At 42.8% G+C, this 22,492-nt stretch overlaps 1 protein-coding gene and 1 pseudogene across 2 annotated transcripts; both read right to left on the bottom strand.

Moving 5' to 3' along the window:
* Positions 1-1,524: 1,524 nt before the first annotated feature.
* On the bottom strand, positions 1,525-3,827 carry LOC104600175 (flavonol 3-O-glucosyltransferase UGT89B1 pseudogene; annotated as a pseudogene). Its single transcript, XR_016084683.1, has one exon. The product of XR_016084683.1 is annotated as a flavonol 3-O-glucosyltransferase UGT89B1 pseudogene (transcript).
* A 9,794-nt stretch (positions 3,828-13,621) lies between these two features.
* LOC104603224 (GDSL esterase/lipase 7-like) lies at positions 13,622-21,012 on the bottom strand. The gene is made up of 6 exons (XM_010267202.1): positions 20,876-21,012; positions 17,093-17,280; positions 16,864-16,985; positions 16,515-16,763; positions 13,908-14,160; positions 13,622-13,755 (listed from the first exon to the last, which is right to left on the bottom strand). Exons 1-6 carry the CDS (start codon positions 21,010-21,012, stop codon positions 13,622-13,624), a joined length of 1,083 nt encoding a protein of 360 aa, XP_010265504.1.
* Positions 21,013-22,492: the final 1,480 nt, after the last annotated feature.

The following is a 22,492-nucleotide window of genomic DNA, read 5'->3' as shown; positions in this document are numbered from 1 at the left end:
TCATCAAGTACCTGGTGTCTATTTCATTGATACCTTTAATCCGGTAGTCAAACTCGTCACAGTTCATACCATTTTAGCTCTTGCTACTACTCATCGGTGATATGTTCGGTAACTAGACATCAACAATACCTTTCTCCATGGTCTTATAGCAGAGGACATCTATGTTCGACAACCCAAGGGGTTCGAACACCCTAACTACCCAGATTATGTCTACAAATTGAAGAAGGCCTTGTATGGGCTCAAGTAGGCCCCTCGTGCTTGGTACTCTAGTCTGACTTCCACTCTTCTTCAATTGGGTTTTCACAATTCTATGGCTGACCTTCCTTATTTGTTTACAAGAATAAGTCTATTATTGTGTACACCTTGGTGTATGTCAATGATATCATTGTTACTGGCAATTCTCCGTTTGTTATTTTCTCTCTACTTCAGCAGATCTTTGTAGTGTTTCCTGTCAAGGACCTTGGCACATTGCATTATTTTCTTGGGATCGAGGCGCAATGGACCTCTAATTGTCTTGATCTCTCGTAGAAACAGTACATTCTAGATTTGTTGCATCGTACCAAACTTGACGGAGCAAAACCCTGTAGCTCTCCACTGGCAGCATCTACTCGGCTAAGCAGGACGTCTGGCACACCTCTCTTAAATCCATCTGAGTACCAGAGTATAGTTGGTGCACTGCAGTACATCACCCTCACTAGGTCGGATATCTCCTTCTCAGTTAACAAGGTCTGTCAGTTTCTTCAAACCCCGACTGATGAACATTGGTTTGCTGTCAAATGCATCTTGCATTATTTTAAGGGAACTCTAGATCGTAGCATGCATTTTGCTTCATCCTCTACTTCCCTTCTGCTGAATGCCTTCACGGATGTTGACTGGGCAAGCTGTCCAGATGATCGCCGGTTTATGGGTGGCTTTGCAATCTATTTGGGTTGCCACCTCATAAGTTGGAGCTCTAAGAAGCTACATACTGTGGCTCTCTCCAGTACAAAATCTGAATTTTGGTATCTCGCCAATACTGTAACTGAAGTCTTGTGGATTCAGTCTCTTTTGACCAATCTAGGGTTTCCAGTCTCCAAGCCCACAATATGGTGTGACAATCTTGGTGTTACCTACCTTGCTGCTCATCCACAATATTGTTATCTTGTACACTTCATTGAAGCTTATAAATACCATTAACTTCAGTGCTCCAATACACTGAAGTCGACTCCCCTCATATCTATTTTCTCTATTCTTCTTGTTGTTTCTTTAATTTAAACTATCAACCATAAAAAGGCCTTCGAACAGATAAAACAGGCCCTAAGAGAATTCCTACTATACATTGCATCAAACCATGAAGGCGTAGGTTGTCTCATCGCACAACACAACGAAGGAAGAATACCTCCGGCCTGACTCCTGAGTGAACAATGAAACTCACACAATTTTTATCTTTCATTCAATAAAATTTCTCATGGGTTGGGCCGGCCTGAGAATTTTTATTGAATATACCACTATACCAGTGTGGTATAATGCTTACCACTTCTGAAATAACGATCAATCTGGTTCCCTTTCTAGATAGACAAAGACCATATATATGGTCATACAGCAAAAAACAGAAAACGATCACTCATACACCATGTCGTTCACCACCCAAAATAATTCCTAACTAATTTATTCCTTCTACCTCTCTGATATTAATACCAGAAGCACTAGCTGAGGCCTGTAGTCCTCCGCTGAAGTTGACGTAATTCCTCCATTAACCCATCCAACGCTCTTGAAGAGCTCCCACCTTCCTTGACTGCAGCAAAAGCCTCGGAGCACAGCTCCCTAGCTCGGACTCTCTCGGGCCGGTTCACGCTCAATGAATCGGATATGATTTTAGCGAGTCGATCCGGGTCAGGGACGGCATCAATGCCCACCTCATGGACCACCCTCACTGCCGCACCCATGTCCTCAACCATCAACTTGGCATTCACGAACTGGTCAGCTTCTCTCGGCCAGGTTAGCAACAGCACCCCTGCCGTAATCCCTTCCATCACCGAGTTCCACCCGCAGTGAGTCAGGAACCCGCCCATGGCTCGATGGTTCAGTATTGGGACTTGTGGGGCCCATCCCCTTATAATCAAACCTCTCTCCGCCACCCGATCTTCGATCTCCTTAAGGATAACCTCGCGATCGTCTGCTTCCTGCCCCGGCATCGTCATCTTAACGGTCCAAATAAATCTGACCCCACTTCGTTCTAACCCGGCTCCCAAAACCTCCAGCTGTCGTTTCGGCAGCAGCACCTGACTACCAAAACAAACGTAAAGCACGGACTCGTTCGGGCAACGGTCGAGCCATTCCAGCACATCAGCAAGTGACACCGAACTGGGCCCACCTCGTTCGTCAGGTCCAGCACCAGCACCCTCCATCATAACCAGAGGGCCCACACCCCAAACACGGTGGTGACCCATTGCCTTCTTCAGGTGATCTAGATGTACGCCCTCCAGCGCATCGAACGTGTTCAAAATGCAACCCCAGCTCGAGGAATTTGCGATCATGCCATCCTTGACGATCTGCCAGTGGGGATCCGATTCCCTGTAGAGACGGATTATAGAGGGAAGGTGGTTGTAAGGAAAGGAAGGGGAATGTGGGAGGCTGGGGAAGGAGATGGGAGATGAGGAGGGATATATAGTTCCGAGCTTCGGGCAGAGAACGTCGAGAATGGAGGCTAAAAATGCGCCGGAGGAGTAGAAGGCAATCCGGGGTACACCCAGGCGACAAGCGAGGTGCTGGGTCCAACCGAGGAAGAAATCAGAGAGGATGGCTACGGGTGGGGAAGGGTGAGTGTTGAACCACTGGGTGATGGGATCGGAAAGTGCAGAAAGGGCGCTTATGATGTGAGTATTGCCGCGGTTTCCGATGTCCTTGACGTTCTCGACGCCGGGGGGAAGAGATGGGTGATGGGGGAAAGGGAAGACGAGGGTTTGGATGGATGGGTGTTTGGAGAGAAGAGGATGTAGAAAGGGGAGGTTGTTGGGTGTGACGAGTATGGTGATGGTTAAGCTACGAATGGCCAACTGGTGGGTGAGATCCAAAAGCGGTAGCATGTGACCCTGCGCAGGAAAAGGAAATACTAATATGTGTGCTCCACTCCCGGAGGGATTCGTCGACATCTTGTCGGTGGAGAGAAAGAGAGGGGCGTAAAGAACAGAAAGAGGGAAAATAATTATTGTCCAGTTGTCCTGTAGGCTGTAGGACTTGGGCATTGACTCATAATAAATCAGAGCCTTTGATTTATTGGTGTGGCTTCAGCCGCTCCACGCCTCCACCTTGTCCTGTAGCCCTTGATTTATTGACATCTTGACGGGGCCACAGCAATAAATCGGGGCTCAAATCAAAGGCCTCGATTTTTTTTAGCGCAAAGCAAATGGTGCTATGGGAGACCGGATCTGCTCTCAAATCTGGCGCCTTACTTGCACATCCTTTACTATGCATTTGGAACATCTCCCGTCTCGTGCTATGGTAGGTGCTAGATGTTGACAGCCTCACAAACTTATCGACTAGCTCCTAGCGGGTCATCTTATTCGACTTCGGCGGTTCGGCCACATATATTGGAATTCGGATTTGATCCTCGTAGAACCGAATCGGGAATGTGTGCGAGAAGTTTCACGTGTAGAAAGAAACAATATGTGAAATGGAATCTTATAATTTTTTGGGATATATTATTTAAAATTCACTACGGTAAAGAGAGTTTTATTTATTTAGGTAAAATTTTATTTATCTTATAGAAAAAAATTATAAAAATTGTATTATTTATCTAAAAATAAAAAGAACATGAATAAATGAAATTATCCAAAATGTTACTTAGAAACCATTTACATGAATAAGTGTACTTATCCGAATAAATTACAAAATTGTAAATGTACAAGGCCCAAAACCAATATAACAATGATGTCCATGTAAGCATTTAGGTATTTTACATAACCAAATTATCCCTAAAATGGTTGGTCAACCTTATAAAATATTTTTATGACAAAATTACTTCAAGCCTACGCCCAACATTTCTACCAAAAAAAGAGACTTAGGCCCAACTTGAAGTTCAGGCCTAGGCCCAACTCTAAATTTTGTGGGCCTAGTGTGGACCTGGGTGCGGGTCAGCGGTAATTTTGTCACAAAATCATTTGATAAATTTGATTGGTCATTCGAAGGTAGTTTGGTCATGTAAAATACTTATATGCTTACATGGACAAATTCTATTAATGGTCACTAATGGTGATTTAATGGAAATCTTAACAAAAGGTAAGTTTTGGACAATAAAACTCAATTATAGGAGACTCTTTGGATATTTTGAAAACATGGTAAATTTAGGAGAAATTTAAAAAGATTTATGATGAGTTTTAGATAATATCCCTACATTTGTTTTTTGATAAAGCACATATTATTACACTGTAGTGGCAATTACCCCCTAAACTTTTAAGGATTCCTATGTTAGCATTCCATTAATTTTCCATGTGATTGTTTAAACTATTCTAATTTTCCAAATTACCCTTTTTTCATCGATTTTTTAGCATTTTTCAATTTTCATTTGTTATTGATTTGCTTGATAAAATTATTTGCATATTGTGTTTGTTGCAATTCCATGATTTTATATAAGTTTCTTGTTTCTTGTTTCTTGTTGCAATTTCAATTTTATAGAAGTTTCTCGAATGGGTATTTTGGTAAATTAACTTCTTTCATCACTAACTTAGAGGACGTTTGGGACCGGTGTGTTTCACGACCGTTCTTTTTCATAAGTGGGTCCCGATTTACAAGTGATTCGTTTCATTTGTTTTTTGTTTTTTTTTGAGAAATACAAAAAAAAAGGGATATAAGCTGACTAGACATTTAAAGTGATTTGGCTTAATATTATAATATATTTATAATGAGAACTATGTAAAACAGGTCGTGTTGCCCTCCCTTGGGATAACTTGGGGGGGTCAGCTCGACACGGCCCAAGCCCGTGCGGTCCCGTGTCGTGCCGCGGTGTTACGGTTCAAAGCAGGCTTAGCCTTGCCTACGCTTGGCAGGCTTACGTTAGGGACATGCCCATCATTTTCGCCTGTAAGATTTTTGGGAGAACTGATGTCATCTTCAGGCAAACCACCAAAAGCTTAACGTACTCTTTGAGAAGGGGTGGTCGACCTCCTTGGGTGCCTAACCTTGGCACTCCTAGACCTTCATCCCCTTGCGGGGCGGCCCTGGTTAACGGCTAGCATGGCTACCAGGGTTCCTCATGGGAGCACACTTGCTCATGGGGACAGTGTTGGACCGGCACTGCGCTACCGATACTCAAGGGAGGCTTGGCATGCGGGCCTGGCTCAAGCATGTCCCTTCACTTCGCCAGCCCCTTGCCCAAGATGATTGAGCTATCCTGTTGCCCTTAGCGCACGGGTGTGTTCTGGCCCAAGCGGTTGCCTATCATCTTGGCACACAGGTGCCTGTCATCATCGGCATACAGGAGACCCTTCACAACGGTGCCAAGTCACCTCTTCGGCGCATGGTCGCCTTCCATGATGGTTGTCCCCCTTTAGCACGTAAGTGGTGCCTCTCATGGACCGGTCTGAGCCAGGAGAGTGCCCCGGCCATTGGACTTGAGGTCATTATCCAGTGCTACTGACTTTGGTGGAGCCATCCCATCGGGCAACTCCTTGCCTTTAAGCGCATAAAGGCTTGTCCTGTCCTGCCTTGGCCAAGACGCCGCACGGGTTTCTTCCGCTGTAGAACTACCCCCGTGGCAGTTGGTATCAGAGCAAGTTGGCTAATTGCAACAGCAGTTGGTTTTCAGCAGATTAGCCCAGAGCCAGTTGAAGCAGTCATTTCGACAAGCAGCATTTTGTGGAGTGCGGTCCCTAGTCACCTCCACCCAGGATCGAGCAGAATTCAGATCAGGCCTGGCAAGAGGCCATTTCATAGTTCGTGTCCCCATTCCAATGACATTAAAACAGCTTCCCTCGCGGTTGCAGACGCGATGGTCGTTGTCCTCATGCGGTGGCAGACGCGTGAGCCTTGATAGGAATGTGGGTACACTGCCCGAGCAGATTGTTTATCAGGCCTATCAAGAGGCCATTCAATGTTCGCGTTCCCATTCCAATGACCCTAAAACAGCTTCCCTTGCGGGTGCAGACGCATTGGTTGTTGTACTCATGCGGGGGCAGATGCGTGGGTCTTGTTAGGAAAGCGGTTACGCTAGCCGTTGGAGCATGGCGGCCCTACACCGGCAAAGTTTCAGGTGGACATGCTCAGTTTTCAGGTTGAACACTTGCAGTAGCAGAAGCTTATCACAAGGCGAGTGCATGTTCGGCAACTCATGGGTAAAAGTTGCCACACTCGTGTTTGAAGCGGTCAGATCTCCTTGAGGCAGCAGCGTGGGGCCCCCTCGGAGCAAACATGTAGCCCGAACCAGCGAGGTGAAGCGTAGTTTCGAGGGCCGTGAGAGCATAAGCCATGTCTAGGTTTGAGTAACCCGCGCAGGGCAAGGTGAAGACCGCAGGCCAGCATGGTGAAAGGGTACACCCAGCATCCATCGCCAACAGCAGGAGTAGACCTATCAACGTGTTCGGTAGCATCACTGAAAAGCTACCAAGAAGACGGTTGAGCCTTGAGGTAAGATGATACATGGGGCGGACCTCCGCGAAGCACCACACACATTTCTTCGAGGGCCCTTTTTTCACATTCAACGGCATAGCCATTGCGCGGTTTGAGTAACCTCGACACTGGGGGTGAAGTCCAGACAGGCTGGCATGGTGAAATGGTTCCGTCCCCATAAATGGACACCAATACAGGCAAGACCCGGGTTGGCCAGGCGAGCCCCGAACTGGCTGAAGAGTGGATGGCACGGGACTCAAACGCCCATTCACGGAAGGAGTCATTGTCGAGGACGACAATGAATTGAGTGGGGGAGCCTGTTATGGTTCAAAGCAGGCTTAGCCTTGCCTACGCTTGGCAGGCTTACGTTAGGGACATGCCCGTCATTTTCGCCTGTAAGATTTTTGGGAGAACTGATGTCATCTTCAGGCAGACCACCAAAAGCTTAACGTACTCTTTGAGGAGGGGTGGTCGACCTCCTTGGGTGCCTAACCTTGGCACTCCTAGACCTTCATCCCCTTGCGGGGCGGCCCTGGTTAACGGCTAGCATGGCTACCAGGGTTCCTCATGGGAGCACACTTGCTCATGGGGACAGTGTTGGACCGGCACTGCGCTACCGATACTCAAGGGAGGCTTGGCGTGCGGGCCTAGCTCAAGCATGTCCCTTCACTTCGCCAGCCCCTTGCCCAAGTTGATTGAGCTATCCCGTTGCCCTTAGCACACGGGTGTGTTCCGGCCCAAGCGGTTGCCTATCATCTTGGCACACAGGTGCCTGTCATCATCGGCATACAGGAGACCCTTCATAACGGTGCCAAGTCACCTCTTCGGCGCATGGTCGCCTTCCATGATGGTTGTCCCCCTTTAGCACGTAAGTGGTGCCTCCCATGGACCGGTCTGAGCCAGGAGAGTGCCCCGGCCATTGGACTTGAGGTCATGATCCAGTGCTACTGACTTTGGTGGAGCCATCCCATCGGGCAACTCCTTGCCTCTAAGCGCATAAAGGCTTGTCCTGTCCTGCCTTGGCCAGGACACCGCACGGGTTTCTTCTGCTGTAGAACTACCCCCGTGACAGCGGGCCAAGCTGGTCCATGGGCCAAGTCGGGCCATGGACCGGGCCCAATCTATTTTTGCCTATTTAAAAATGAAAAAAATTAAAAGTTTAATTTTATATGAATTTTGATGTATACAATTGCTTATATATACAATAATTAAATAAATTAGTATAATAAAATTGAAAACAATTGTTTATTTTATTAATATATTATATACTATATATTATTATATAATTATAATTTATATTATATATATAAATATATAAATATATAAATAATATGTATGAGTCGTGCTGGGCCAGGCCGTGGGCTAGGCTGTGCTGGCAAGTGGGTTGCGGGCGACACGGCCCAAACCATCGTGCCGGGCTAGGTCGTGTTGGGCCACGGGTGGCATGGCACGATTTACACCTCTATGTTTGACATCTCAAAAAGTGATCAGCTTTTTCAAATTCCAATGCACCATGTCACTAAGGTGATTTAGGATCACTAAGGCGATTCAAGAAACGAAAATTTAGCATTTCAAGAAACCCTTCCTTTCTCAAATCCCAAAGCTAATTATTACAAAAACATTTTCTTAAAAAACACATCAGCAAAAACGGAACAGTCGTGAAACACACCGATCCCAAGCAACCTCTGAATAGAGAGGGGTCTTTGTTAAAATCTGAAAGTTCAAGAGGGTCTTTGTTGCAAATGAAAGTTCAGGGAGGTAATTATTTCTACCCTCAAAGTACAAAGTAGGAAGTAATTTGTAATTTACCCTTTTTGGTAGAGTAGAAAAGAGGCTCTCAAAAAGGCAGGTTAAACAACGGGGTAGCCCACCTCCCACATCCTTAACTAGACCTGTTCATGGGTGGGGCAGCCCAATAGGTCAGCCTAGCCCAGCCCATTCTTTGTCGGGTTTGGGCATGATTTTAGGCCTGTGGGCTTCGGCTAGGCCACATAATATGATAAAAATATATATTTTATATAATAAATTCTTTGTTCCCCTTCTCATTTCCCAACAATATATAGTGAGAGCTTTTTGTGTTTTTGGGTTTTGAGGTTGTTTAACATAATTAAATTAGTGTTGTTAAGTAAAAAATCTTCTTCCCTAATAATTTCTAGGCCAAGCTTCAAGCTTTATATGATGGTTAGATTTATAACCAAGACCTAGGACCGATGGTCAAGTCAAAACCTGACCTAAACTTAGGAGTGTTTAGAGGTCGGTCCAGTTTGGTTCCGAACTGTTTATCCAATCAAACTGACCTGGTTAGGTTAGAGAGTTGGTCATCCAAAATCGACCAACCAGTGGTGAAAACTAGCCAACTTTGGTTGTATTGGTTTGGTCGGTCATTTTAAAATATTTAAATTTAAAAATTAAATTTAAATTTAAACAATTGTAATGGTATTATTAAAAACAGAAATTAAAAAAACTACAATATAAAATACTTTAAACTAGGAAATATGGGAATTTTCCCACTTTTTCATATTAAAAAGTATAAATTTAAAACATAAAATATTAATATGTATCTATGATTGGGTCGGATCAGTTTTGGTTAGTTTACAAATGGCCAAACTAAAACCAACCCAACCTCTCAAGTTAGCATAAGAACTGAACTGAAACCGACCAAAATAATTAGAAAACCAACCAACCTGGGTCGAATTGGGTAGTTTCATCAGTTTGATGAACATCCATCCCTACTTGAACTTGATTTGACCTGGCCCATGAGCAAGTCTACCCATAAGCCCCCAAACTTGGTGGTAACAAAATTTAAGTCTGGATCTACTCCTCAAAGAGCACTCCTCACACCGACCTCACAGCATGTACTAACTACACTTTAGGAACATCTCCCATACTTGTATTTATAATGTGGCTATGAGGAGCAGATCCCAATTCATCCTGAATCACCACTACAACTAGCAAATGATCCCACCAACTAAGCCACCATCAATCTCAGTTGGTGGAAAGGCAAGGTTTAGAGGCTTATAGCATCCTTGTAAGTCCACAAGCCTTTCATAAATTGATGCCTTCATGTGATAAAATGGATCTTCCACACCAAACCAAGTGCAAAGTTCAAAATAATGGTATCTAATATGGAGTATCTTACCCACACAAATATAGGTACACTTTAGAAATATATGGATGGGTGCAAAGATATGAATACACTTAGATACATTATAAAAACTCCTATAAATCCTACAAATATTTTAGCACAATAAAATTAAGGTTGAGATAGTCACAAATTTTATATAAAATACATATTTTAATAATATATATGGAAAAAAAGATTACAATCAATATGCATGCGCGATACTTAGATATAAAATTGTATCATATAACTTTAATCATATTATTTAGAAGAATACCTTTTTCTTTGTCTTAAATCAATTCAATTTTGATTTAGTGCTGTGATACAATGAGTTAACGTTGTCTCCATTTTTCTCTCCACGTCCCCCAAAACTTGAACCTTTAGAGCCTAGCCAAGCTTAACATTTTCTATATGAACGTGCCATTTGGCTTGCTAGTAAAGTCCCTTGTTGGTTTAGCTAGCCATGTTGGGTTTCTCTCCTCATGAATGGGACTTGTATTTCCTTGTTGGGCATAATGTTTTGGGCAGCACAATGTAATGCATGACTCTTTTTGTCTTGATTTTTTATTGGGGTTACCTTGAGAGGTATAGTGAGAAATCTTGTTAATTATCCATGGGTCTGGTAAAGATAGGCTATGTTCTCCCTTCCTACACCCAAAGTAAATTTTGGGGTTAAAAAAAGAATTTATATTAGTGGTCAATGGATCCCACAATTCAGAACATTCTACACGCATGTTATTCCTCTTAGTATTAAAAGCAAATGGAAAAAATAAAATAAGGCGTGTTTTCTACAAGACATTACCTGTTGAAATCCACAATTCATCTGGTTCTCAATTTCATGTGATGAAATTTGATACACCCAATACCGACCACTAGTCAGAAACCGCCAAGTGGCAACATGTTTGGGGCAAAATTGTTAATTGACCATGCTCACCTAGGGTAAGCTGACTTGGCCAAGATGACCTAGCACTGGCTCATAATATGTACAAGCAACACGTGGTCAAGCTCCTCTCTTATAAATAGATGAGCCCAACATTCATTTGGACACAACATAACACGACATTACGCTATTGTGCACTAGACACGTCGGACACCTAGGCACACGTCTCACATCTCATCTCTCCAACTCTCTCACCGAGCTCTCACCTCATCTCACTAAGCTCTCCATCTCACCTTCTCTTCCCTTCGCACTATTGATTTAACCATCGGAGTCCACTCCATTGAGATATTTCATCGGGGCCTCTGACGTTTCTTTTGGTTGTAAATCTCCCTTACCGACCAAGGTGCCGAACTGAGATGACACCCTACTTTAGCAACTTTCCATCTCAACCATCGTAGCCAATTTCAACGCCAATAAAATGGTGTCATCTATGGGAACCTAAGCAAAAAGAACATTTCATCACCTCAACTAGTAAATTTCCTTGCTAAGCCAAAGATATGGTAAAAGTGACTTGTGGCAGTGGCCAAACCATGCTAACTCAATCGAACACGAGACAAAGCTAACCTATCGGCTTGGAGACACAAGTAGACAAACTGGTACTTCCTTCGGACGTACCAATCTGTACGCTACCTCATCCTTGAAAGTGGGGAGGGGGGCAATCAGAAACCGCCAAGTGGCAACATGCAAGGGGCGAAGTTGTTAATTGACCAAACTGACCTAACCTAGAGGAGCTGACTAATCTTATTGAGCTGACTGGCACCAGCTCATAACATGTGGCCAAGCTAATCAGAACATCAACGTTAACATATTCCATGTAAGCCTACTGCCTACCACGTGCATACAACATGCATGTAACATGTCAACCAAGGGTGCGACTAGTGGACCGAGCTCCAGTCATGTTTGAGAGATGTGTCATTTCTTAGATGAAGCCCCCTCTCTTATAAATAGGTGAACTCCTCATTCATTCGGACACAACATAACGTGGCATTACGCTACTATGCACAAGACACACCAGACACCTCAGCATATGTCTCACATCTAATCTCTCCCACGGAGCTCTTCAAGTCTCTCATTGATCTCTCCAAATCATCTCACCAAGCTCACTAGCTCACCTTCTCTTCCCTTATCATTATTGACTTAATCGTCAGAATCCACACCCTTGGGGTGATATCACCTCGAGGCTTCTGAGTTCTCTTCTAGTTGCAGGTGTCCCTTAGCATACGAGGTGTCAAATGGAGGTGACACTCTAAATTGAAATGACACCCTACTCAAGCAACTTCCAATCTCCTCCGTCATGGCCAATTTCAATGTCAACACTTTTTATCTCTTGTAATCCACTTAGAGAATGTGTTATGTTTTGACTATTTGGTTCCCCATCTTATTTAGTGGACTGGACTGTGGACCCTATTATTATACTGATGTAACCGTTTCTGATCACGTACCAATTTTTTCAGATGTATCAATTTTTTAGATAAGTACCTCGTCACTTGACTTGCTTCCAGGTGGCTTATGACTCAGATGATGGTGGAGCTCCCTAGTGGCAAACTGCCTGGTGATGAGCTACTTGGTGGCGAACTCCCTGGTGGCGAGCTACCTGGTGATGAGCTCCCTGGTGGAGAGCTACCTGGTGACGAGCTCCTTGGTGGAGAGCTACTTGGTGACGAGCTCCCTGGTGGTGAGCTACTTGGTGACGAGCTCCCTAATGGTGAACTACCTTGGTGGACTCGTCATCTGACCTGCTCCTAGGCGGCCTGTAACTCAGGGGATGGTGAAGCTCCCTGGTGTAGCGCAACCCGACTGCCCTCTGCATGAAGTGATCTCCTCTCCTTTGTAGGCGGCGGGAGCTGAGGGACCTGCAAGAACTGAATCAGAGGACTCGGGGGTATTTTCCCGGCGGGGACTCTCTAATGCCTAAGTTAGCATTTTGATTGTAGGGAGCTTGGAGAGAAATGAGAGAGCTAGAGAGCAAGGATTACCTCAAATTCTTCATCCTCTCCCGGGAGTATTTTCCCGGCGGGGACTCTCCGATGCCTAAGTTAGCATTCTGATTGTAGGGAGCTTGGAGAGAAATGAGAGAGCTAGAGAGCAAGGATTACCTCCATTTCTTCATCCTCTCCCGGGGGTATTTTCCCGGTAGGGACTCTCCGATGCCTAAGTTAGCATTCTGATTGTAGGGAGCTTGGAGAGAAATGAGAGAGCTAGAGAGCAAGGATTACCTCCATTTCTTCATTCTCTCCCCCTTGTCTTTGGGGGTCGGAGTCCTTATATAGTGGTGTCCTGTCAAATCAGGCGTAACTGCCTCTGTCTCTCTGCCGCAGCCGTTACTCTCAGAGCTGAGGTGGCAGGTGCAAGCGGCTGTTACAGAGTACGGCTCTGCCAGTCAAGGGACAGCTCTCAGGATTGGCAGGCATGGCGCCGCCTAGCAAGAGACGTGGGCGCAGGTCTCCGGATCAGTCAGGTACAGTTGTCAGGCAGGAGATCTTCCTGCGATACGCCGAGCTGCCCCTAAGTGGCGAGCTCTTCGTAAGACTCCAGGCTACCTACGGAGTGGCCAGCTGCCTGTGGCCAGCTGCCTATGCCGAGCTACCTGTAAGGTGCCGAGCTGCCTGAGCTGTACCGAGCTGCCCGAACTGCCCAGTCGTCAAAAGGCTGCACTTGGTTTGCATGAGGTGCCAGGTGTCACAATTTCACTAGAGGGCCAAATCCACCCTCATCATATACCTTCGGCATCCAAAACTGCTCAACTCGGATTCTTTGGCTGCATATCGAGATTGTTAAGAATTTCAGATTATATTTATGCATTTCCAGCCCACACAGTAAAATACCAAATTGCCAACAGATGGTCTTCACATACCACTCTATAAGAGCATCATGTGAAAAAATGACTCAATATATATAGCTATGGGGGGGGGATCGTCCCTTATTGTTGCTTTTCAAACTTGCACGAGCTGCTGGATGGTTGGTGAGCAGAAGAATCATTAAAGCAACGGGTCCCGATGGTTGAACCAGAAGGCATGTTTGTCCACGTCGAAGCACGAAATTGAACCTGGAATGCAGCTCAAAGTTCCACCGTTCCCCGCAATGCAGCATGGGTCTGTTGCATCTGTTAGCCCTGATGAAGAAAATCCACAGATGCAAGTAAAACCTTATATTCGTTGAGCAGTAGCTAGGTATATATCAGAGAATATATATATATATATATATATATATATATAGCAGGGATTATTAATTTAAGGTACAATTAGTTCTGATATCAATGCTCACCATATTTTGAAGGATTTGTGATCATATCATATCCAAGTTTCGAACCATGTCCCACTGCAAAGGTGGAGCCTTGGAGCGAAGTTGTCAGTTGTTTCAGCATTGCAGGAAGCCCATCGTTGAAAAGTGATACAAGCTGATTTAGTTCTTCAACACATGGTCCTTCGTGTTGTAGTGTCCTTGTAAATATTGGCATGCACCCAATCGTACCAATCTCAAACACTAGAAACTTCCTGGTCCCCAATTTGTAAAGACTCTGTCCATTTATTTGTCAATAAATCAAAGGATAAATGTACCATGCATATTGCTGTTATTGCCGTCAAGTTTCCAATATTTAACATTCATAAATCAATTATATGATCCTAATTTTAAGATACCCATTCGACTTATCTTTTCATTGCACAGTTTGCAGTGTAGTAAAACCCAAATCGAACCGTCCGGCCGGTTGGACCATGAATATTAGGAACCAGTGATCTATTTCTCAGTCTGGCCATATTGTTCCATTGAAAATCCTATGAGAATGAACCATCCACATCTTGCAACAAAAAACCATCAAAACCAGATGGATGTGCCACAATCTGTTAAAACTTGAACCATATCTCTTAACCAAACCTCTCAATTTGGTTTAGAACTGGCTTATTTTTAAACCCCGATTCTTAATTAAGCAAAGAGTTTCTGGGTCTTTGGAAGCAGCATAAAAAAAATGGATCTCATTGGAGTTTTAATTTAAGTCTGAACCACCCACTCAAATAATTACATCCTTTTAGTGCCATAATGGAGAAATAAAGGTGCTTATTTGGTTGAGCTGGTAAAGCCAATATAAACTCCACGATAGGCCGTATAATATAATAATCCAATTTCCCTAAAAAAGTGCATGGATCATGAAACACCACGTCAACCAGATGATACATAGACCCCACACGTACAGGAACAGAGGAACTGATGTATGATATATCGTAATGTAATTCAGAGTAAAGTAGATTATAATTCCAACTCCTCTGCTACCTGCTAGAAGAGTTTTCTGTTGCTACGATAGTGTCTTGATAAAGGGTTAAAACCGAGAATCATGGCCTTAATAAGTTTTTCTAATTCAAGATCATACATCAAAGGCTTTGATGTTGTTATTTCAGACTCCAGAGCAGGGCTATCGTAGCAAAAGTGGCTTATATTTCCCACCCCATCTTTAAGAGTTTACATCCGCTCAGAATTCCCTTGTGACACTTGAAAAGAAAAATGGTCAAAATGATTTTTATGCTACGTATTCTGGTTGTATTAGGATTACTACTCAGGTTTAGAGTTCAAATTGAAGGTTATATATATATATAAAGAAAACAATGTGAATACTGGGCATGTGTTTGATTGCTGAGAAAATTGGACTGAGAAAGGATGGGATGAGAAAAGGAAAATTTATTTTCTCAGTTAGTTATAATATGTTTGTTTGCTGAGAAAATTTTTGTGATAAAATCCACTTTCTAGTGTTTGTTTTGCGAGAAATTTTTTTTGAGTTGATTGTCGCCAACAATCAGAGACAGGACTTCGGATCGTCGCCAGCAAGATTGAATCCAGAAATCCGAAATTGCTAGAGATTTCAACTGTCCTGAGATAGCCGACAACCATTGAGACATGAAATTAACCGTCATGAGGTAGAGATCGTCGGATTCGTCGTTGGCGTCAGCGTCGGGTATCCCCTGAAATGGTTTTTCAATGCCAATAGAGCCACCGAGTTCTTTAGATTGCTCAACACGAGGACCGCAGTCTGCTTCACTATGATCTTTGGCGTGTTCAACTGTTCCATGCTGGGATGGCGCATCTTCAGAATTCCTGGCGATGGTTGGCTGGTATTGGGGCTCAGAAGCGAGACAGAGCTTTCTCCCATTTTGTTTGGAACAGCCATTGTCTCCAACGCCTTCCTCTTGATTGAAATTAGGGTTAGGGTTGGGATTTGAGCTAGTGGGGGCGGTGGTGCTGGAGATGCGAGACAGAGCTTTCTCCCATTTGCGGAGGAGAATCCTGAAATCTTTGAGGGAAATGCGAGGGATTGGCATGAGCCACCGCTGAGGGACGTCGGGAACCCTGTGCAGGTTCCCTTTGTACAGTGAGATCGCCACCATCTCGTTACTCGAATATCGATTGATCAAAAACGATGACGACCGCCCTTCTGTTCCATTTCTTGTCGCTTCCTTCTATTCGGAATTTGGACTCTCGAGTTCCGATCTTGGATTTCGCCCCTTTTCCTCCTCTTTTGATGTTTCTCGGCCGCCTAAAGGCAAAGGACACCACCTTAGTGAGGGAATGCCTTTTTTCTTCGTCCAATTGGAATCTATTTTACACCACATCCCACCTTGTATTAGATTGCTCAGCTTGCATTTTCTTAGCGTTTTCTTTTCTCACCGGGGTCGCATTGTTCTGGTGCGACCCCGCTCACTTAATTTTGGGATCCCGTATCCCTCTTGTTTCTCATCGCAAAACACTGTTTACCGGTAAACAAACACAAAAAAAGAAGAATAATTCGGGAATATTCCCTTTTCTCATTCCTTTCTCAACAATCAAAAAGACCCTAAGTGTCTACTTAGGAATGTGGACACTGAACAGTGAATGATGAATATTTACCTCCATGCCTTGAGAAAATCTGCCTCCGAGTAGTTGAGCAAATGCTTGAGGAGTGTACGTTTTGCTGGTATTCAAAAGATTAGGTTCAAGGTAGTTGGAGATGTAGTCGTTGTTTCCAATACAGATAACAAAGATGGACTTGGAAAGGTGGTCTGAAAGCTCTACAGAGCTGCCCAAGTGTGGTTGCAGTTCCATCTCTATAGTCTTTTGGAACAAGTCGATCTGATCATCTAGGTTGAGGCACTTACCCTGCACAAAACCCATTTGTCCAAACTGGAGAAAACAAAAGTAACTGAGAGAGAAGCCATTAATATCTAATGACTAGTAGTAGCTAGACATGATTCCTTACGAATAGGCTTCCACTCTCCGGGAGAATGCCACATGATCCCGACGCATAATTCCGGCCAGTTATGGTATCAGACTTGAACAGGCTCAAGGATGGAGGAGAAAATGATAGCCCAAGTTGTTCAGCTGTGGAAGAATATATAACAAGTAGCATTGAGATGAATACAGCAGAAGAAAATATTCTGATAGTTGTGGGCTATTTTCAATGTTTTACGTTTGATACCATGACTTACCAATGTAATCTGAGATTGTTTTGCCATTTGTGAATCTCCCCGTGACCCCACCGGCGAAGTCTATCCCATATGGAAGATAATTGGCTTTGGCAATTGTTGGTAGAAGATTATTGTTGCCACTGTCAAGCAGAGAGTCTCCAAATACGTACAATGCTGGTGCCAGAATTCTTTCCAGCAGGAGTTGCAGCCTGTGAAGTAAATTAGTTGCAGGAAGTTTAGTTTTGGGGGGTTTTAATTAAAAGATTTTCTGTTCACCCCACTGTAATACCTCTGACCTGGGACAAGATGGGCGTTACAGGAACGAATCAACAATATTCTCTGATTCAAACAAAGAGAATTCAGTTTTCACTGGTTATGGGTAATTAACTATTTTAGTTGGACGATTGAATGAACTCAACCAATAGAATTCAGTTTTCACTGCTATGGCTACCAAGACAACTGATTTGTCTTGTTGTTTACAAATTTTGTAATCAAAACACAATATCTGTATATAAATACTCACACGAACACATCAAATGACATGAGATATTCAGACTCCGAATTATTCTCCAATCATTTATGTTTCAAGTTCAGGCTACCGTTTTTTCTCTCTTTATCTCTCAAGGCATCTCCTTCCTTATTAATGGCGTCGTCAACGACACAAGGCTTGACTACACATGAATCATCTGCAACAGCAACGCAACCACGGCTCCATCTTTGGTTTAAATCAACGGTTTAATCGATCTGATATCAATAAAGCTGACCAAGGATAACTATATCCTTTTGGACTGCTCAGTTCGTTCCAGCAGCCTTGCAAGACCTCATGCCCATCTAATTAAATTCCTCAACTGATCAGAAGCAGAATAAGGTGATAATCAGATCGTCAACCCAGCTTATACTGCATGGATTGACCAAATCTCGCCCATGTAAAGAAAGGAAATTTCACCATTGCCTGTTCCTGTTTGGGCAAGTATTGAATTGGGCGATTCACCAAAGATCTTGTTTGATCCTACTAAGGAAAGAAACTCAAGTGAACGCCTTCAATTGCACAAGGACAAGGATACAGTTACCCAACATTAGATAGCCTCTGTTGTCGGTTGCCATTTTGCAAGATTTGCTGTTGAATATGGAGGTGTTGGCAATTCTTCTGGTAGGGTTTTGGGCTTTTCAAAGCTCGGAAAATCAAAATTTTTTGTTTCTCTTTTTGGCAACAAATAACAGGAAACCATAATAGACCTATATCCTAAAACGCTCAAAATGGTCTTTCTATTTAACATCTCTATATATAGATGATGGTAGATTAGGATACTTATCAAGCGATCCTACATCTTTAAACATCTTCCTAAAAACACTTGTCAAACAGCACCTATATCTTTCTTTTTATGTATCTTACTAAATATAAATTATCAAACTTTATTATTTAATTTGTTGGCGCCCAACCAAATGCTTTTGTTGTCTCAGACTCTCAGTAGCTAATAAGTGCGCGTAAGGCCAGAGGCCGTCACTTTCTCCCCATCAGGCAGGCAGGCACCAGCTCGGTACTTGCATTTGACATCCTGCATTGAGCAACGTCCATGGTTTATCCACCGGTCCAACCAGCCAGATTCTCCATTCGGGTGCTAACAATTTCCAGAATCCATGATGAGTTGGATCAGAATGACCTTTTAACTCTACCACTAAGGGGACGTTCTATAACATGAATTATTTTTTCTTGTTGCCGGTTCTAAAAAGAAATTAAAACCATTTAGTTTGAAAATAGATTATTTCTTAAAACAAAAATACAAAAACATGTTCTTAATTGTGTGTGTTTTTTCAAAACTGAAACTAAAAACATGTTCATGAATTTGGTTTTAAAAACATATTTTCATTTGATTATTTAATATCATATTCCATGAATTATATAAAAATTTATTTTTGCTTAAAAACCCATTGTTTTGTTGGTTTAAAAAATATGTATTGTTTTTTAAAACAAAACCAACCCGTTTTTTTCCTTTGAAAACAAAAACAGAGTTCAAGAATATATTTTTCATTTTTTATTGATGTGGTGATTCAAAAAATAAATGAAAGCAAAAACGTTCATGTTGTAAAACACCCCCTAAGTAATTGTATCATGGTTCACAACTCCAGCAACGCTCCTACACATACTCTGCCTTGACATCTCAGCTCGAAATCGGTCATCATCATCATTACTTATATAACTGTTACGACATACTTACAATCAATGGAACTCGGCTCTCCTACCCACAATCAATGGACATTACAGGCATGCATTGGACGAGTTCAGATCTGCACCCCACAGTGTCCCACAGCACATCCCCGCTGTGTATTGGGAACATCTCCCGATGATGACATCATCAGGACTGATACTATCATCGAGAGATATTCCCAATGCACGGCGGGAATGTACTGTGGGATGTTGTGGGGCGCAGATGTGAATTCGCATTGGACATATCACTTTGTCATTCACGGAGAAATGTCCCCAATATATATACGGTGGTATAGCATCTTGTGGATAGGAACGTGGGAAGATTTTGTGGGTAGAAGATCCGGAGTGACATCCAATGAGCCTTTTTTATGCGATCATGTTGCAAGGTTGAGAAGGCTATAAAAGTTGTATTAAAAAATATGCATTTTGCTGGATTTAAAACCATTTAGGGTCCATTTAATTCATAGCCAGAATCGGAATTGAAATGGTTTATTTTCATAGTCTATTTGATTTAGACAAAAATGAGATTTCATTCCCAAGGAATAGGTAAGAAATGGCCATTCTCTCATATGGGGGAATAAGATTCTGATTCCACTCAACCAAATAATTGAAATCGGAATAACTCATTCCAATTCCGATTGCAGACCCTTATTCCCACAAACCAAACAAAGCCTTATAAGCCTCCAAAGTTTTAAAACCCCAAAGGCTTTTTTTTTTATTATTATTATTATCGGTGTATCCATGCATTTTCGAATCCACCAATATGTTATTACCAACAACGATATTAGTTGTTGGTTTTAAAATTCCTTCTATATATAAATCCTCCTCAGAATTCTCACTCAAAGGTCTAATAATTACCAACAACTCCATGTGTTCCTTTATGGACAGAGAGTCAGAAGTGATATTCTCTCTTCCTCGTCTATAGCAGATTTCGAAATCATAGCCCACCAATTTCCCATAAGTCTCTATTGGATAGAAGTGTCTAACTTCTGCTACGAATCCAAGGCTTCAGTGGTCAGTTCTGATCTAGAAGTTGCTCCCCTAAAGATATGGATGCCATTTTTGTATAGCTAAGATAACAAGCAATTTTTTATCATATGTTGAAGAATGTATGTTCTTACCTTGGAGGGCCTTTCTAAAGTAAGCAATGGGCTTTCCACCTTTGAAGAAGGCAGCCACAATGCATGTACTATCTCCACTACAAATGGCTATGAGAAATCCGGGAAGGCAAGCACTGGAGTTGTAGTCATGGCCTTCTTGAGTCATTTGAATGTCGTTTCTGCTAATTCATTCCACTCCATCTTGCCTTTTTTCAATAATTGGGTCAAAAGATGTACTATATCTCCACACCCCTTTATGAACTTCCTATAATATCCTATTAGGCCCAGAAACCCACACAGCCCTTTAATAGTTTTTGGGCCAAAAACAGTTCAACATGCACTAAATCTACTTCAGCTCAGTTTGGAAAGAATACAAATACAAATATGTAGAGTGCAAAACCTTGTATTTTGTATATATTTGTACCGTACATATTTGTATTTATACTCTTGCCAAACTAAGCCTTCATGGAAAATTCGCATTTACTCCTTTTCACATACAATTGATGGAAGCTTAGTATCTTTAGAAATGTTCTCAAATGATCCACATGCTCTTCAAGGTTATTGCTATATACCAGTATATCGTCAAAGAACACCAATATGTATTTACACAAATGTTCCTTGAATATATCATTCATTAATGCCTAAAAAAGGGGGAGCGTTTGTCACTCCAAACTGCATAACTAAGAATTCATAATGAGCCTTATGGGTCCTAAATGCCATTTTGTGTTCATCCCTTGCTTTAATCTAGATCTGATGAAAACTGGACCTGAGGACCAACATAGGAAGAATGAAAGCTTCATGAAGTTCATCAAACAATAGGCATTAGAAATCTATCTCATACTATCTACACACATCATCCATCCCCCATCTTTCTTTTTCACTAATACTTTAATTTCCTTCTTTTGGTATTGTGGGTACCTATATGGTCTGACATTGATGAGTCTGCCTTCCTCTAATAATGGAATTTCATGGCCATAATTTTGGATGGGGCCAGCGCAATGGGCTTCTCAGGCACTCCCTTAATTTCCTCCACAATGGCTTAAATTGTTGGGTCAGGTTGGTCTTGAACAATCTCAGTACAACTTAGTAGTTGGATCAAGTAAGCTTGATAGACTTTACCCAAAGGCTTCAAGGTCTTGGTTGGGTCTATTATTTTGGCCTCCCTGTCTCTCAATCCCCTGAAAGTACATTCACCCTTATGGTTTGAATATTTAAGGCATAGGGTGGAGAAGTCCCACACTATTGGACCCAAAGTGTGGGTAGCAAATAGAAATCTGGGGTGATCGTGGTCCCTCAAATGGAAAGGGGAACCTTGGTACATTTACTAGTTCCCTACAACTTCTCTCCACTAGCCACCATAACCTCAAAAGATGTGTTCTCAGTTGGGTATATTTGGGTCTTCTCATCCACTCTTGGGTCCAAAAAATTATGAGTAGACCCATTGTCAATTAATATAACCAAGGGGTGGTTTAGAATTCTACCAACTAATCGCATAGCATGCGATGGTGTGGTACCCAAGAGCGCTTGTAGTGAGATCTCTAGTGTTGTTTCTTCTTCCTACTAATTATCTTTGTCCTCCAGTGGGAAGTCCAACAATTCAAAAAAAAAAAAAATGGATCTTGCACTTATGTTGGGGATGATACACCTCATCGTAGTTGTAGCACAAGCCCTTGGCCATGCGCTCCTTATAAGTCTAGCCGAGTCAGCTACCTCTAGGCATTCCATTCATCTTCGTCTAATAATGCTAACCGAATGGCCCTGGTCACCATAGGAGGTTCCAACTTTCCTACCCTTGCACGCAGCTCTAGATTAAGGCTAGCCACGAAATGCTCCTCTGACCACCCCTTCACCCAGATCGACGAGCGTTGGAAAGTATCCAAATAGTCTTGTACTGTTGTGGTTCAAACTAGCTTTGTCAGCCTTCCCGTATGGTTACCTCCTTAGGGCCTGTTGAACCGACTATCCACTGCCTCTACGAATTGGTCCCATGTCAGTGTTGGCCAGTAATCCTTAAGCCAGTAGAACCACTTCATTGCCCTTCCTTCAAACTCCACACTCGCCACCATCAACCTCTGCTTTGTCAGTACTTCTTGAAGCTCGAAGTACTAATGGATC

Source organism: Nelumbo nucifera, chromosome 3 (genome assembly GCF_055504915.1).
Source record: "Nelumbo nucifera cultivar China Antique chromosome 3, China Antique-T2T, whole genome shotgun sequence".
NCBI classification, from domain to species: domain Eukaryota; kingdom Viridiplantae; phylum Streptophyta; class Magnoliopsida; order Proteales; family Nelumbonaceae; genus Nelumbo; species Nelumbo nucifera.
The sequence above is the reverse complement of the archived record's forward strand: the minus strand, read 5'-3'. Positions and strand labels throughout refer to the sequence as shown.

Bases quoted from the DNA above. Each gene is read 5' to 3' on its own strand.
- LOC104603224 (XM_010267202.1), bottom strand. From the start codon at position 21,012: ATGAATGATATATTCAAGGAACATTTGTGTAAATACATATTGGTGTTC. The intron at 16,986-17,092 runs GTAAGTCATGGT...ATTCTTCCACAG, and splicing joins AACAATCTCAGATTACATTG to CTGAACAACTTGGGCTATCA. The intron at 14,161-16,514 runs GTAAATATTCAT...ATAAATGGACAG, and splicing joins GATTTTCTCAAGGCATGGAG to AGTCTTTACAAATTGGGGAC.